Source organism: Microcaecilia unicolor, chromosome 3 (genome assembly GCF_901765095.1).
Source record: "Microcaecilia unicolor chromosome 3, aMicUni1.1, whole genome shotgun sequence".
In the NCBI taxonomy this organism is placed as follows: Eukaryota; Metazoa; Chordata; class Amphibia; order Gymnophiona; family Siphonopidae; genus Microcaecilia; species Microcaecilia unicolor.
The window spans coordinates 491,106,163-491,120,716 of record NC_044033.1 but is presented as its reverse complement, the minus strand read 5'-3'; the positions used below and the strand labels follow the sequence as shown (position 1 = coordinate 491,120,716).

General features: G+C 42.2%; 1 protein-coding gene across 2 annotated transcripts in view; it reads right to left on the bottom strand.

The window, feature by feature from the left end:
* Positions 1–338: 338 nt before the first annotated feature.
* Positions 339–14,554, bottom strand: part of DOP1A (DOP1 leucine zipper like protein A) — a 227,795-nt gene continuing 213,579 nt past the window's right edge. For both annotated transcript variants that reach the window (XM_030199075.1, XM_030199077.1), the window contains 2 exons: positions 12,264–12,393; positions 339–937 (listed from right to left, as the gene is read on the bottom strand). In XM_030199075.1, the coding sequence (XP_030054935.1) occupies positions 632–937; positions 12,264–12,393 (436 nt within the window). In that variant the 3' untranslated portion in view covers positions 339–631. The remainder of the gene's footprint in view (positions 938–12,263; positions 12,394–14,554) is intronic.

The window sequence follows — 14,554 nt, the reverse complement described above, 5'->3', positions numbered from 1 at the left end:
TCCCAACCACCAACCCCTCTTCCCCCCACCTGCTCCGCCACCCAATTTCGGCTAAGCTTCTGAGGATCCATTCCTTCTGCACAGGATTCCTTTATGCATAAGGAGTAGAGGGGATCGGGGGGGGGGGGGGGGGGGGAGATGGGTAGAGGTTAGGGAATATCCTTATCTCCGTATTGCAATAGTGTGGAGAGCTATAAGAACCCAAGCTCTCTACAATTATTTGTCTGTTACTAGATGCACTACTTGCTCACTTGGACTGTTTCTCATTGTTTTATTTTGTTTGAAAATATAATAAATAGATTGAAACATAAAAATACCTGGAAGAAAATGTACAGCTTTTATTTTGCAATTTGTATTTTACATTTTTTAAAACACAAAATTATATATATATATTTATATATTAGGCATCATAATCCATACAGTCCAACAATATTTGAACTTGATTCAAGCCACATCCAGAATACTCTGATTTTATTTACAAATAAAAATATTTAAATACAGTACAACCAGAATTGTGAATCATGTTTGTTACAGTACAAAGTAAAAAAAAAAAAAAATCTCCTATACAACTTGTAAATGTTTCATTTAGTTACATTACGCACAAGCAAAACAGTGTCCTCTCCTTTGTCGATTAAGATTTTATTATACCTTCCAGAAAGTCCCTCTCCACCATCTCCTCTATTTTCTGTCGGCTTTTGCTGGAGAAAAGTTTTTGGTTTTCTGGTTTGATATCTTTACTAGGGTAAGAGTTGGGGTAGAGGATAGGGCTCCCTGAGTGTCCAACACTCCTACTAGTCACTTTGCTGTTAAAAACATGACTGAGGACATTGAAGAATGGCAGAAGCTGCTCCATGCTGCGAACCGTGCAAACAGTTAAGAGCAAATGTCCTGGCTCCCAGTCTAGCATTCTCCCCGAGCTGTCATCCTCAGGATTTTTCTGTGAAGAAAAGACAGGTGAACATTTATTTAACAGAGCAGCAAACACCAAGTAATCATGCTCCCCAGGGTATCAGGTAGGAGGCAAGTGCCATTGCCACACCCCTTCAATAAGCAAACTTCCAAAGTAAAAAAGAGACAGCAAATGCGCTTTTAGAAAAAGTATTTTTTTTCTTTTAGCTGCTCATAATCAGCTGTCCCAGAACTAACAGCAGCTCCTTGATGCAGCAATTGCACCCACCCACTCTCTTGATTGAGGATGGCCACCCAGGGGTTGATATTCAAAAGGGTTTAACCAGGTGGAAGAGGCTCCTGCCTGGTTAAACTTTGCTGAGCGAGCTGGCGCTGATGTTCAGTGGGTGCTTAACTGGTTAGTGAACAGCTCCACTAACTGGCTTAGGGGCGGGCCAGTGGCGGAGTTAGGGCACATCACTTAGACGGTTAGTGGTGATATTCAGTCTGCTAACCAGCTAAGGGGTCCTTTTACTAAGGCTCGGCAAAAAATGGCCTGCTCTGGTGTAAGTGCGTGTTATGGAATCACGCAGGTTCATTTTCCAGGGCGCCTGGAAAAAAGGCCTTTTTTTATGAACAAAAATGGACGTGCGGCAAAATTAAAATGAGCGTGTGTCCATTTTCGGCCTGAGACCTTACTGCCACCCACTGACTTGGCGGCAAGGTCTCACGTGCATACACTGCCGATTACTACCTGCTTAGCGCCATGCGGTAGAAAATATTTTCTGCCGTACATTTCAGATGCATATAAAAAATGGAATTACCGCCCAGGGCACGCGGTAGCCGGGCGGTAGTTCCAAATTGATGTGCGTTGGATGCGCCTTAGTAAAAGGGCCCCTAAGTAACTAAGTTAGGACAGTGAAAGAGCTGTCCTAATGTTGTTTATTTATTTGATCAGATCTGATATTCTGCAATTGAAAATACCATCATGGTGGTGTACATTAAAAGTATAAATAACTGACTGGGCACCAGTCTGAATATTAGCTGGTGCCCGGTTAACTTCCAGGTCAGTGGATATACCCAGATATTCAATGCCTGGAGCATGCCCCCAGCATTGAATATCTGGGGTTAGGTCAGCCTGCAGCTGGAAGGGGCGGACCAGTTGCAGAAGCCAGAAGACTGGGCTGATGGATATTATTGCTTGTATTCATTATTTTACTTGATTAAGGAAGCCGTCATGAACAAAGCAAGACAAATGGGCACTATAAAGAAGCAAGTTATATAATGAGCCTATCCTTACTTTAGCAAAGAGGAGGTAGATAAAAGAAATAGTAAGCTACTTCAAACAAAGACATCATATATATAGGTGGCTCTATCCCTTTGGTATACAATTCACAGTGCAAACCTTGGATAAAAGGGATAAACTGATGGAAGAAGAATGGGATGTTTCTGGAAGTACAACTGTGGAGATCTCTCCAAATGACTGGTTAGAAAGAACAACTGGGGAAGATGTTGCAAGATATTGTCCAACTGGAGGAGGGTCTCAAGTGGCAGGCAATACCCGATGCAACAAACGGTGTTAAAGGAGTTGAAGAGACTTGACTTGGAGGACTCATTTGCAGACAAAAATGAACAACTGTTGAAGGACAGAGTTGACACGCTATCAAAGACGGTGGTAGAGATGTTTTGGTGATTCAACTGGATCAAACTGCAGCTTTTGATGTGATTGATCACATTTGTTGGAGCTAGCAGGTTATGTGAGAGGCAGGTTATATGGGAGTGGCACTATATGGGAGTGGCACTAAATTGGTTTCAGTCTTATATTTTGGGTCGCTCTTTTCAGGAATTAGTACATAACTGTTCTTCAGCCACTTTTCTTTTGTCATTTGGAGTCCCACAGGGAACAAAAACTGAATAGGATTGTAGAGTGGTTAGAGAATAATAAATTGTTCTTCAATCCTAAAAAGTGTGAGGTAATGTGAATAGTATGCTCATCAATACTATGTCCACCTTTTAATACAAGCATTCTATTTCAGCTTATTTTTCTGAAGGACGATATCACTTCTTTAGGTGCAATTTGGGACTCTAAAGCTTTCTTGTGCTCCCTATATATTAACAATAGTTAAAACATCTTTTTCTTATTTAAGGAAGCTATGAACACTGAGACAACTTTTGAATATTAAACAATACAAAGTTCTAATTCGTGCACTGGTGATAAATACAGTTGACTATTGTAATTTATTACTTATAGGAACTGAACAATACGAGTTGAAAAGATTGCAATTAATACCAAATACTACAATAAGATTACATTATGGTGCTAAATCACATGATCACATTACTCCAATTTTGTAGGAACAGCACTGGTCACCCGTATCAGTGTACACAAAGTATAAGATAAACATTGATGTTAGCTCATCAGGCTTTTCATAAAGGGATTCCTCCCTATCTGCATTCTACTCTTATTCCATATCAGCCTTCTCGTATCCTTCATTATTAGCAGGCCATTTTTTTTTTTAGTAATTGCATCCTTTACTAGATTATGGTTAGATGTATCTCATAACACCTCTTTCAACCGTGCTGCCCCTGCGTTATAGACTTCTCTTTGAAATGAGAAAGGAGACTTCTTTTTAAAAACTTTGATATAGGGCTAAAAACTTGGTTATATACTACTACTATTTAGCATTTTTGTAGCGCTACAAAGTGTACGCAGTGCTGCACAAACATAGAAGAAAGACAGTCCCTACTCAAAGAGCTTACAATCTAATAGACAAAAATAAAGCAAGCAAATCAATTAATGTGTAGAGGAAAGAGGAGAGGAGGGTAGGTGGATGCGAGTGGTTACAAGTCAAAAGCAATGTTAAAGAGGTGGGCTTTCAATCTAGATTTAAAGATGGTCAAGGATGGGGCAAGACAATGTTTCAATATTACAGGCTAATATTGATGTTTTACAGTTTTTCAATATTTGGAGTTAGGGTCAGTTCCCCCTTTAGATTCATTTTGTCATAATAACATAGTAAATGATGGCAGATAAAGACCTATACAGTCCATCCAGTCTGCTCCATAAGGTATGATGTGATACCAAACAAGCTCTGTGGTGATTAGATGGCAATCCCAATAATTGGGAAGCAAAACTAGTGCCAGGCAGACTTCTATGGTCTGTGCCCGATTGTGGCTGGCCAGATTCAGCTTCAGTAACTAGAGAACAAGGCCAATGCCAGGCAGACTTATACAGTCTGTGCCCTGATCGTGGCTAGACAGATTTGGATGGGCTGGAGTGGGACTTTGATGACAACTTTAGTAGCCGGAGAACAAGGCCAGTGCCGGGCAGACATCTAAGGTTTGTGCCTTGAAAATAGCAAAGACAAATCAAGATCAAGTATACATATGGGAGGGCATTCCAGGTGTCTACCACCACGAAAAAATACTTGCTGGCATCATTCCTGAGTCAGCCCCCCTGCAACCTCAATTCATGTTCTCTAGTTCTACCACCTTCCCGTCTCTGGAAAAGATTTGTTTGTAGATTAATACCTTTCAAATACTTGAATGTCTGTTATCATACCGCCCCTATTTTTCCTTTCCTCCAGGGTATACCATGTTCAGGTCCTCATGTTTTGTGACGCAAACCCCATACAGTTTTTGTCACTTTTCTTTGAACTGATTCAAGTCTTTTTATGTCCTTAGCAAGATATGGCCTCCAAAACCGAACACAATTCTCCAAGTGGGCCTCAATATCTCCTTTCTTCTGTCGGTTATACCCCTTTCTATTCAGCCTAGTATCCTTCTGGCTGCGACCACTGTCTTGTCACATTGTTTCATCACCCTGAGATCCTCAGACACCATCACTCCAAGGTCCCTCTCCTGAGCTGTGCTTATCAATATCTCTCCTCCTATCTGGTACATCTCTAGTGTGCATAAAACTTTATACTTGCATTGACTTAAAACTAGCAAGTAGGAATCTGTTGGGTTTGATCCCAGATCTGGTTATGGGAGCAGATGGATGACTGCAAGAAGCTCAACAACTCAAGCTCAACAACTCTGTTTAAATATCAACATATACATTTGGTTGTTGTTGGGAGGGGGGGGGGGGGTCCTTGTGTAGTGCATGCCATAGGTTTTCTGGGTGATCACAGCCTGTAGGTTTGTGGGTTTTTACCCCCTCCTTCTTTCAGTTGGGGGGGGGTACATTTTGGTTCTAGTCTTCAATTTTGGTCACTGGGGACATTATTCCATTTGTTGCTGACTGTTCTGGCTTCTTCATTCTTCCTCAAGCTTGTTTATTTTATACAATGGGGTTGGGGTGTTCCTTTATTCAATGACCTTCTGGAGTGCTATAAGAGTCAAAGCACTCCAGCTTCTTCTACTTCTTTACTTGTCCGGTATGGGGGGGGGGGAGGTTTCTCTACGCTCTGATTTATATTTGAACTCATATGTTTTTTGCTTGTATTATTGCCTTTTTCTATTGGTTCAATAAAAATATTTTCAACATAAATATGAACATATATGTATAGATATCTAGAACACAATAGTGGAATATCGAGAGCTGAATGACAAGAGGGAGGTGGGCACAAATATCTTATGGGATGTTTTAAACACTACAGTGAGGGGGAGGTCTGTAGCATAGGGAACAAGAAAGAAAAAGCCTGGAAACAGGATACTCAGCTAGATGCATCAACCAAACGTTAAGAAATCTAAATCGTAGAAGTGCTTAACGAATTTGAAACAACGAAGAATGCACAAAAAAAAACAGCTCAGAAATATTCGGTGCGGTATTGAAAAGTACAATGTATCAAGCGTACGTTATCCCAGTCATTAATTTGCTCCTTAAGCATGCGCAGAGCAGCCACAAACGTATTAAACCTACGAAGGTTGCTTACGTCAGACTGGGGCACGCGAGGGGGGGGATCCCGACCTGCAAGCCTTTTAGCTGTCTGATCTAGCAGAAGAGTGCAGCTGAAGATAACTCTAAAAAGAACGACCCTCGTAAATCCCCTTTTGTAACAAAAGACCTCTTTGCAGCTTGTTTACAATACTGGGAAAATTGGCTTTAGGGGATAGCAGAGAGAGTGTTAATTGTCAAAGCGGAAGGGAGAAGGGGAGAGACAGGATTTTTAAGCTGCAGGGAGAAGCAGTATGTTTTATTTTGTAATGATGCAGGGGAAAGCAGAGAGCCACGTGTTTGTGTTTGTATCTCACTTTTCTTTTTAAACATGCTGGCTTGGATTTTTATAGTGCAGGGGACAGCGGGGAGATGATAGCTCAGGCCCTAACGAGAGGTCTGAGCACACGTAAAATTTCTGACGGTAAATGATTCGTTGCAATCATCGGTATGGTTAGTGCATTCCAAATCGTCCACATTTCAATGGTAGTTTCTCCTTTGCATTCCGTTTTCGTTAACTGCTTGCTTTGTAGGAAAAAGGCCTTTAATGCATACAACGGTTAGGAATTTCCTTCGTTAAAGGGTTGTTAGAGGGTCGTTAAGGTTTAGTGCATCTAGCCCTCAGTACTAGAATTTTTGATAGTAAGAGACAGAACACTGTGGCAGCAAATTACCGCTGTGTTAAAACTATTGTCAGAATAAACAGTGTACACTGTCTGCTGTGTTGTAACTATCTTCCTTTCTGTCAGAGCATGAGAGGGGACTGACTCACGCACTAACAAGAAGTGACATTTAAAAAAAAAATTAATCTTCAACTCGAAAAATGCCCTGGTGGCTTAGTGGGCTCTGGACCCTCCAACAAAACACTGCCAATCCCCCTCCCCCAACACCATAAAATATTCCAGAGTAGCCAAAAGGTTAGTGTTGTACCCTGAGAACCAGGGGAACTGAGTTCGATTTCCACTGCAGCTCCTTGTAGCTCTGGGCAAGTCACTTAACCCTCCTTTGTCCCAGGTACAAAGTAAGTGTAAGCTCCGCCCCCTCTCAGGCAGTTTGGATCAGAAGGATCAGAGTACTCTGTATCAGTAGTCCTGCCAATGACTCTGAATCCTCCGCTGGAGCAGGGCGAGGGATACATAAAAAAAAAAAAAACTTATCCCCTTGCTCACCTTAAGAAGGCAAGGAAGAAAAATAAACTCATTTTTTCCCCAATTCAACTCAGCTCTTTAAAACTTTAAGGAATCAAATCTTCAACTTTGAATGTAAATACCGTTTTTTATTTTAATATATTCAGATCAAGGTAAGTATTTAGCTATATTATGTTCAGAGCAATTCTTCTTTTCTTAACAGAACTACTATTTTTCCCTAATATGCAATTTTACATTTTACCTTTGTTTGCTCTGTATCTCAACAGATCAATTACACTCTTCAAACAGAAAACCCAAACATCAGATAAGTATTTTCTTCCCTTTACAACATTTTAAACTTGAGAACTTTTACTTTCTGTAAATTCTGTAATTATTCTTTGATGTAAGTGCATGAAGAATTTGATTCTCTGGGTTCCAATTTTATTTTACAGGACCATCTCTTTCAATCGTCTGGATTACTCAGCTAAACTCTCAGGCAAGTATTTTCCCTTTCCTTTATACTACTTCAAATTGACAAAGTTTTTCCTCTGATATTGGCACTTAGCTGTAGATGCTCAGTCTGTGACCAATGGGAGTGAACTCTTTCTTGCTTGGGGGCCCTTGAAGAAGACTTGAGTGTGAAGTACTTTGCTGCTTTCTTCTCCCTAAACCTCTCTTAAAAGAAAATAAACTGAGAGGCAAAACCCTAAACTCCCTCTTTTTCTTCAGGAACTGACCCTTCTCTGGTGACAATTAATGTCTCAATACTGTGGCCACACTCACTAGTTAAAAACCAAATAAATTTGAGGATTTCTCACTACCAAGCCTATCTCTCACTATTGATCCCCTTCTCTAATGTTGCAGCAGGCTCCAGCACTGCATTCAAGGTCTCACACAGTAACACACTCCCTATGCAGTGCATAGTCCAACATTCTATCCCATAGATTTAATAGAAACACACAGCATCACTTTTTTTAACTGGCAGATCAATCTTGGGAATACAACATACACATAAATAGGCAGTGCTGGATACACCTTAACCGGCATGGAGATCCCACTTCTCTATCTCAGAACCCTAACACACTGCACACTCTCAATCCCGTCACACTATTTTCCTGACATCCTTATAACTCTTCACATTTAATATTATCACTAGCAGACAACTCAGCCTCTCACTCTCTTACCAGTCACTCACAACCAATCTCAGCTGTCCTCTCCTCAGCATTTACACTTCCCCTAAATAAAATTTCCAACTTTTCTCTTTCTTTCTCACAGCCACCATCAACTCGTCCTCTCACTCTCAGTGCTTTCCCCTTCTCCTTCTGCCCAACTCCCAACTGACCAGCAAGCCGTTGTCAAGGCAACCAGGTCTCAGCATGCTCAGCTGTTGTCCCAGAGTGATGTCACTTTAGAACCCTTATTTTTTTCCTCTGGAGGAGCCCAGTCAAGATTATTTTAACCCCCTAGGGTTACATAAGTAAGAACATAACAATAGCTATAATGGGTCAGATCAATGGTCCATCTAGTTCAGTATCCTGCTTTCAACAGTGGCCAATCCAGGTCACAAGTATCAGGGCAAAAACCCAAATAGTAGCAACATTCCATGCTGCCAAACCCAGGGCTAGCAGTGGCTTCCCCCATGTCTGTCTCAATAACAGACTACAGACGTTTCCTCCAGGAACTTATCCAAACTTTTTTAAACCCAATACGCTAACCGCCATTACCACATCCTTAAGCAACAAGTTCCAGAGCTTAACTATTCATTGAGTGAAAAAATATTTCCTCCTATTTGTTTTTAAAGTATTTCCACGTAATGTCATTGAGTGTCCCCTGGTCTTTGTATTTTTTTTAAAGCGTGAAAAATCGATTCACTTTTACCCGTTCTATACCACAGGATTTTGTAGACCTCAATGATTGGATGGACCATTCAGGTCTTTATCTGCCGTCAATTACTATGTATGTTACTATATACCCCTTCAGCTATCTCTTTTCCAAGCTTAAGAGCCCTAACTTATTCAGCCTTTCCTCATATGAGAGGCGTTCCTTCACCTTTATCATTTTGGTTGCTCTCCTTTGAACCTTTTCCACTATATCCTTTTTGAGATATGGCGACCAGAATTGAATGCATACTCAAGGTGCGGTCACACCACAGAGCGATACAGAGGCATTATAATATTCTTGGCCTTATTTACCATCCCTTTCCTAATAATTACTAGCATCCTGTTTACTTTTTGGCTGCCGTCGCACACTGGGCAAAAGATTTCAGCATATTGTCTATGACCAAGATCTTTTTCTTGAGTGCCGACTCCTAAGATGGACCCTCGCATCAGGTAATTATGATCTGGATTATTCTTTCCAATGTGCACCGCTTTGCCATTTGCCCATATTAAATTTAATCTACCATTTGGATGCCCAATCTTCTAGTTTCCTAAGTTCTTCCTGCAATTTTTCACAGTTTGCATATGTTTTGACAACTTTAAATAGTTTTGTGTCATCTGCAAATGTAATCACCTCACTTGTACTTCTGATTTCCAGATCATTTATAAATATGCTAAATAGCACCAGTCCCAGTACAGTCCTTACGGCACTCCACTATTCACCCTCCTTCATTGAGAAAAATGGCCATTTAACTCTATCCTATGTTTTTGTCCAATAACCAATTCGTAATTCAAGGAAGGACATTGCCTCCTGTCCCATGACTTTTTAATTTTCTCAGGAGTCTCTCATGAGGAACTTTGTCAAAAGCTTTCTGAAAATCTAGATATGCTAGATCAACCCGCTCACCTTTATCTACATGTTTATTCACGCCTTCAAAGAAATGAAGCAAATTGGTAAGGCATGACTTCCCTTGGTTGAATTAATGCTGACTGTCTCATTAAATCATGTTTGTCTACGTGTTCCATAATTTTATTCTTTACTAGTAAAAAAGGCCCGTTTCTGTCAGAAATGAAACAGGCGCTAGCAAGGTTTTCCTCGGAGTGTATGTTTGAGAGAGAGAGTGTGTGTGAGAGATGGAGAGTGTGATAGACAGTGTGTATGTGAGAGACAGAGAGTGAGTGAGTGGAGTGAGTGTGTGCCCCCTCCCCCCTCCCTTTATGGTCTGAGGCTCCCCTTCCACCCCCACCTCTCTGGCCTCAGGACCCCCCTCACCCCTCCCTCCAGCCACCCATGTCCAGCGACCCTCCTCTCCCCCTGCCCCCCTTGCAGCCACCCATGTCCAGTGACCCTCCTCTTCCCCTGCCCCCCCCTCCAGCCACCCATGACCAGCGACCCTCCTCTCCCCTGCCCCCCCTCCAGCCACCCAGGCTGTTGTCACTCACAGCTGATTCCCAGGCAGGGGGAGGAGTAGGGAAACACGCGGAGCAAGTGGCAGGGAGCGGCGCATCAAACAACGACCCTCCTCTCCCCTGCCCCCTTCCAGCCACCCATGTCCTGCGACCCTACTCTCCCCCTGCAGCCACCCATGTCCAACGACCCTCCTCTCTCCCTGCCCCCCCCCTGCAGCCACCCATGTCCAGCGACCCTCCTCTCCCCTGCCCCCCCTTCCAGCCACCCATGTCCTGCGACCCTCCTCTTCCCCTGCCCCCCCCTGCAGCCACCCATGTCCAGCGACCCTACTCTCCCCCGCCCCTCCTCCAGCCACCCATGTCCAAGGACCCTGCTCTCTCACCTCTCTCTCATTCTTCGGGGCAGGAAGGAAAGATTCCTGGTCCTGCCTGCCCGCTGCTGGCGCTGACGCTCCCCCGCTGCCGGATCGCTGTTCAAAATGGCTGCCGAGACTTCCAATGGCGGACTCGCGAGACTTCTGCTGAAGTCTTGAAGGCCGCCCTTACATCGGTGGCCATTTTGCACTGGTTTTACCACTGATTTTCTGCATCAAGAGTACGACTAATACAGGAAATCTGAGTAAACTGTTGTACTACAGCATAGTGCAGTTTACTGCATTGGCCCGAGTGTTCTTCAGTCTTTCTCTAGCCAGCTGCAATGTCTATTTCCAGTCATGCAGTGTTAGCATCTCTCTGCTCTGAGAGCCCCATGGTTTTGTAAAGAATGCACTGGAGCGTGGTCTTTGCAAATTATATGCCACACATTAGTGCCACACCAGCAGAAATCACCTTCAAGAGCTCAGTGTGTTATATATATGGAGAGAGATTCCAGACCACAGTAGTGTAGTAAATGCAGTGGAAGTTGTCAGAGCTTGTGGTCTTTATACTTTATCTTAGAGATATCACTACATAAATACAGTAATACTTTAGAGCTATAAACACAGATGTGTTTTGCTATCTATTAGATGGTGCAGTTTTTCCATGTTTGCTTTCTGTTGATTTGTACTACACTTGTCTAAACTGAAACCATTTTTAAAATCTTCATATATCTCTTTGTAGTTGAAAATATTCAGACAGTTCTACCCCTCTTCCTAATAAATGTTTTTCCTTGTTGCTTTCCATATATACTAACATTTGAGAGCAGCAGAAAATACACTTTTGGAGCATGAAACAAGTTTAATTTAAATATTTGATAGACTGCCCTTTGAGGGGTACCACATCAGGGCAGTTTACAATATTAAAGAAGGAAGGACAGAAGAGGAACAGAAAAAAAGAAACAACAGATGAAAATCGCTCAATGTTTTCGATAACCGGCTTTTAGCAGGTATGACATGCTTCAGTAATAATGAAAAGGAAAAGAAGCATCTCTATGGTACAGAGGCTGGCAATCCTCACATCCAGGATTTATATGTAAGCACTTTAATTAGTATGCCTTCCCATTTCATACTGCTAATTCTGAATTCAGGGGAGTGTCTCTGTACTATTCTAAAATGAATATTCCAAAATCCCTTTAAATACAGCAGTTACTAGCAATTAAGTCACAGAGAAATGATGGCACCAGGTCACAGGACAGTGAAGTGCATAGGAAATAGGGCTTCCACCAGAGTATCTACTTCTATCTATCTACTTATCATTTCTATAGCACTACAAGGCATATGCAGCGCTATACACCATACACAGAAGACAGTCCCTGCTCAAAGAGCTTACAATCTAGATAACCCAGGGGACAGCATGTCAGCTCAGGATACCACCATGTCATGGGGCGGTCCTATGTGGAATAAATCAAGGGCCTGTACTAGGGTACCCAGAGACAGCAAAGGACATTCCTATGAACAGGATCTTGCCAGGTACTTGTGACCTGGATTGGTCACTTTGGAAACAGGATACTGGGCTTGATGGACCTTTGATTTGTCCCAGTATGGCGATGCTTAATCAAGGGCCTCCACACTTGGGTAACCAGAGACATTGTTGTAGCTAAGAATGGCAGATCACAACTAAAAGGCTCATGTTGTCATCCAATCAAGTAGGAAATAAAGAAAATACCTTTGCTCTTTTCCGTAGCAGTTTTGCTAGTCGTACCACATAGGGTTTAAATTCCCTTTGATGTGTTCCCTGTCTTCGGACTTCCAAGCCTGAATCATCAGAGGCTTCTGGAATAAAGGCCCAGCGATACCTGTCATAAAAGGGGTCTTTAGTACTTTTTCCAACCTTTGTAAAGAAGTGCCTGTGTGCTAAATATAGACAGAAGGATTCTCTTTCTGCTGCCCAGTCAAACAACGCAAGCTATCCGACTTTAAATGCACAATATAAAACAGAAACAGATATGGTACCCTGTGAAGATGTAACCAAGAAACTGGAAATCTGAACGAAAGGCATACTTCAACAGCAGCACATTCAAAACAAAAACAAAAAACAACCTCCCCCCCCCCCCCCCCCAAAAAAAAAAACCCTTCTATAATAAACAATATAAATTTCTTTGAGAGTTTGTTTTGGATTTCCCAAGATAGGTTTGGTCACATTTTCCCCATTACAAATATGAATCACCAGGACTGCTGCTGTGGTGGACCTTAATAGGACTATATTAACATCCACAGGGATAATTTTGTAAGCTATGCAAAGAATGTCTTGAACTCAGAAAAGGGATCTTATAAAACTGCACAAGGGTAAACACAAGTCAAAAATAGGTGCACAAAAAGAGCATACCTACTTCTAGGTGATCTGCACGCTAGTGTATTCAGGGGCAGAGTTGTAATATATGTGCATATTTCATAAAATAGAATACATGCACTAATTTACGGTTCCTTTTACTAAGCGGCGGTAAGCCCAATACGGGCTTACCGCTCGCTATACAGGAAGTACCACCAGGCTACCACAGCAGCCCGGAGGTACTTCCCACCCCTAGCATGCCATCATTTCTAGCTTACAAAAATTTTATTTTTGTAGTGCTGGAGTGTACCCGGCGGTAATCGGGCAGTGCCACATGCTGCCCGGTTAATGTAGGAGCCCTTAATGCCACCTCAATGGGTGGCGGTAAGGGCTCCCCTCCCTCGAAATGGCCGAGCGGCAAGTGCTTTACTTGCCGCATGGCCATTTCCTGCAGGAAGGCGAGACTTTTCTTTTACCAGCTGCGGTAAATGGGGGGTCTCGGCGCAAGTATAAAACACGTGTGGATGCCAGCTCCGGGCCCCTTTTGCCGCAGCTTAGTAAAGGGGGCCCTTATACTTTCTTCAAAGTAGGTACAGATTTGTGCACTACAGGGGCTGGTCCTGGGTGGCTCTCAAACACACTCACTGGTAACCAAACCAACACAATTACTTTCTATAATTATTGTGGGCCATCAAGAAAAAGACAGCATGTCATTTATCAAACTTCTCTTGATCTCTCATATTTAATCAGTCATCGGTCTAACTTTACTTTTTATTATAGAAATTCACTTATAGCATATAAGTCCAAACACCATATGTGAAGTGAAATGTGGAAAAAAAAAAGTCAACTTATCTCAAAACATGAGGAATCAATGCAGCAAGTTCTCCCTCCACACAGTTCGTGCCTGAATATTGCATTAAACTGATGAAATTGTGGGTGAATATTGCATTAAACTGATGCTTCTTAAGCCTACCTTTGCTTCACACACCCTTTGCTCCTTTGTTATATGGTTAGTATCAGGCAGCTCAGACAGATTAGTGTCCCAATACTATCCATACAATGTCTGAAAATCCAATGATAAGCCAGTGAACATTTAAGCGGCTTTGCGCATTGGATGAAAAGCTGTAAAATAGGCATTAACAGAGGAATGATGAGGCTGGGAGGAAGACTGTATTTGTGTATTTTGCCCCAGCTCCACAATCTGGGGCACAGTACACAAAATATAAAGCTTTCGGCTAAACAGATGAAATTTAATATGGACAAATACAAAGCGATGCACATTGGGAAGAATAATCCAAATCATAGTCATCTTATCCTAGGATCCAACTTGGGAGACAGCACCCAAGAAAAAGATCTAGGTGTCATTGTAGACAATACGCTGAAATCTTCTGCCCAGTGGAAAATCTCAATGAAATTACTTTGAAATACTTTAAAAATAAATAGGAGCAAATATTTTTTCACTCAATTATTAGTTAAGCTCTGGAACTTGTTGCCAAAGGATGTGATAACAGCAGTTAACGCGTGTCTGGGTTCAAAAAAAGTTGGACAAGTTCCTGGAGTAAAGTCCACAGTCTGCTATTGAGATAGACATGGGGGAAGCCACTGCTTGCCCTGGGATTGATAGCATGGAATGTTGCTACTATCTGGATTTCTGCCAGGTATTTGTGACTTGGATTGGCCACTGTTGA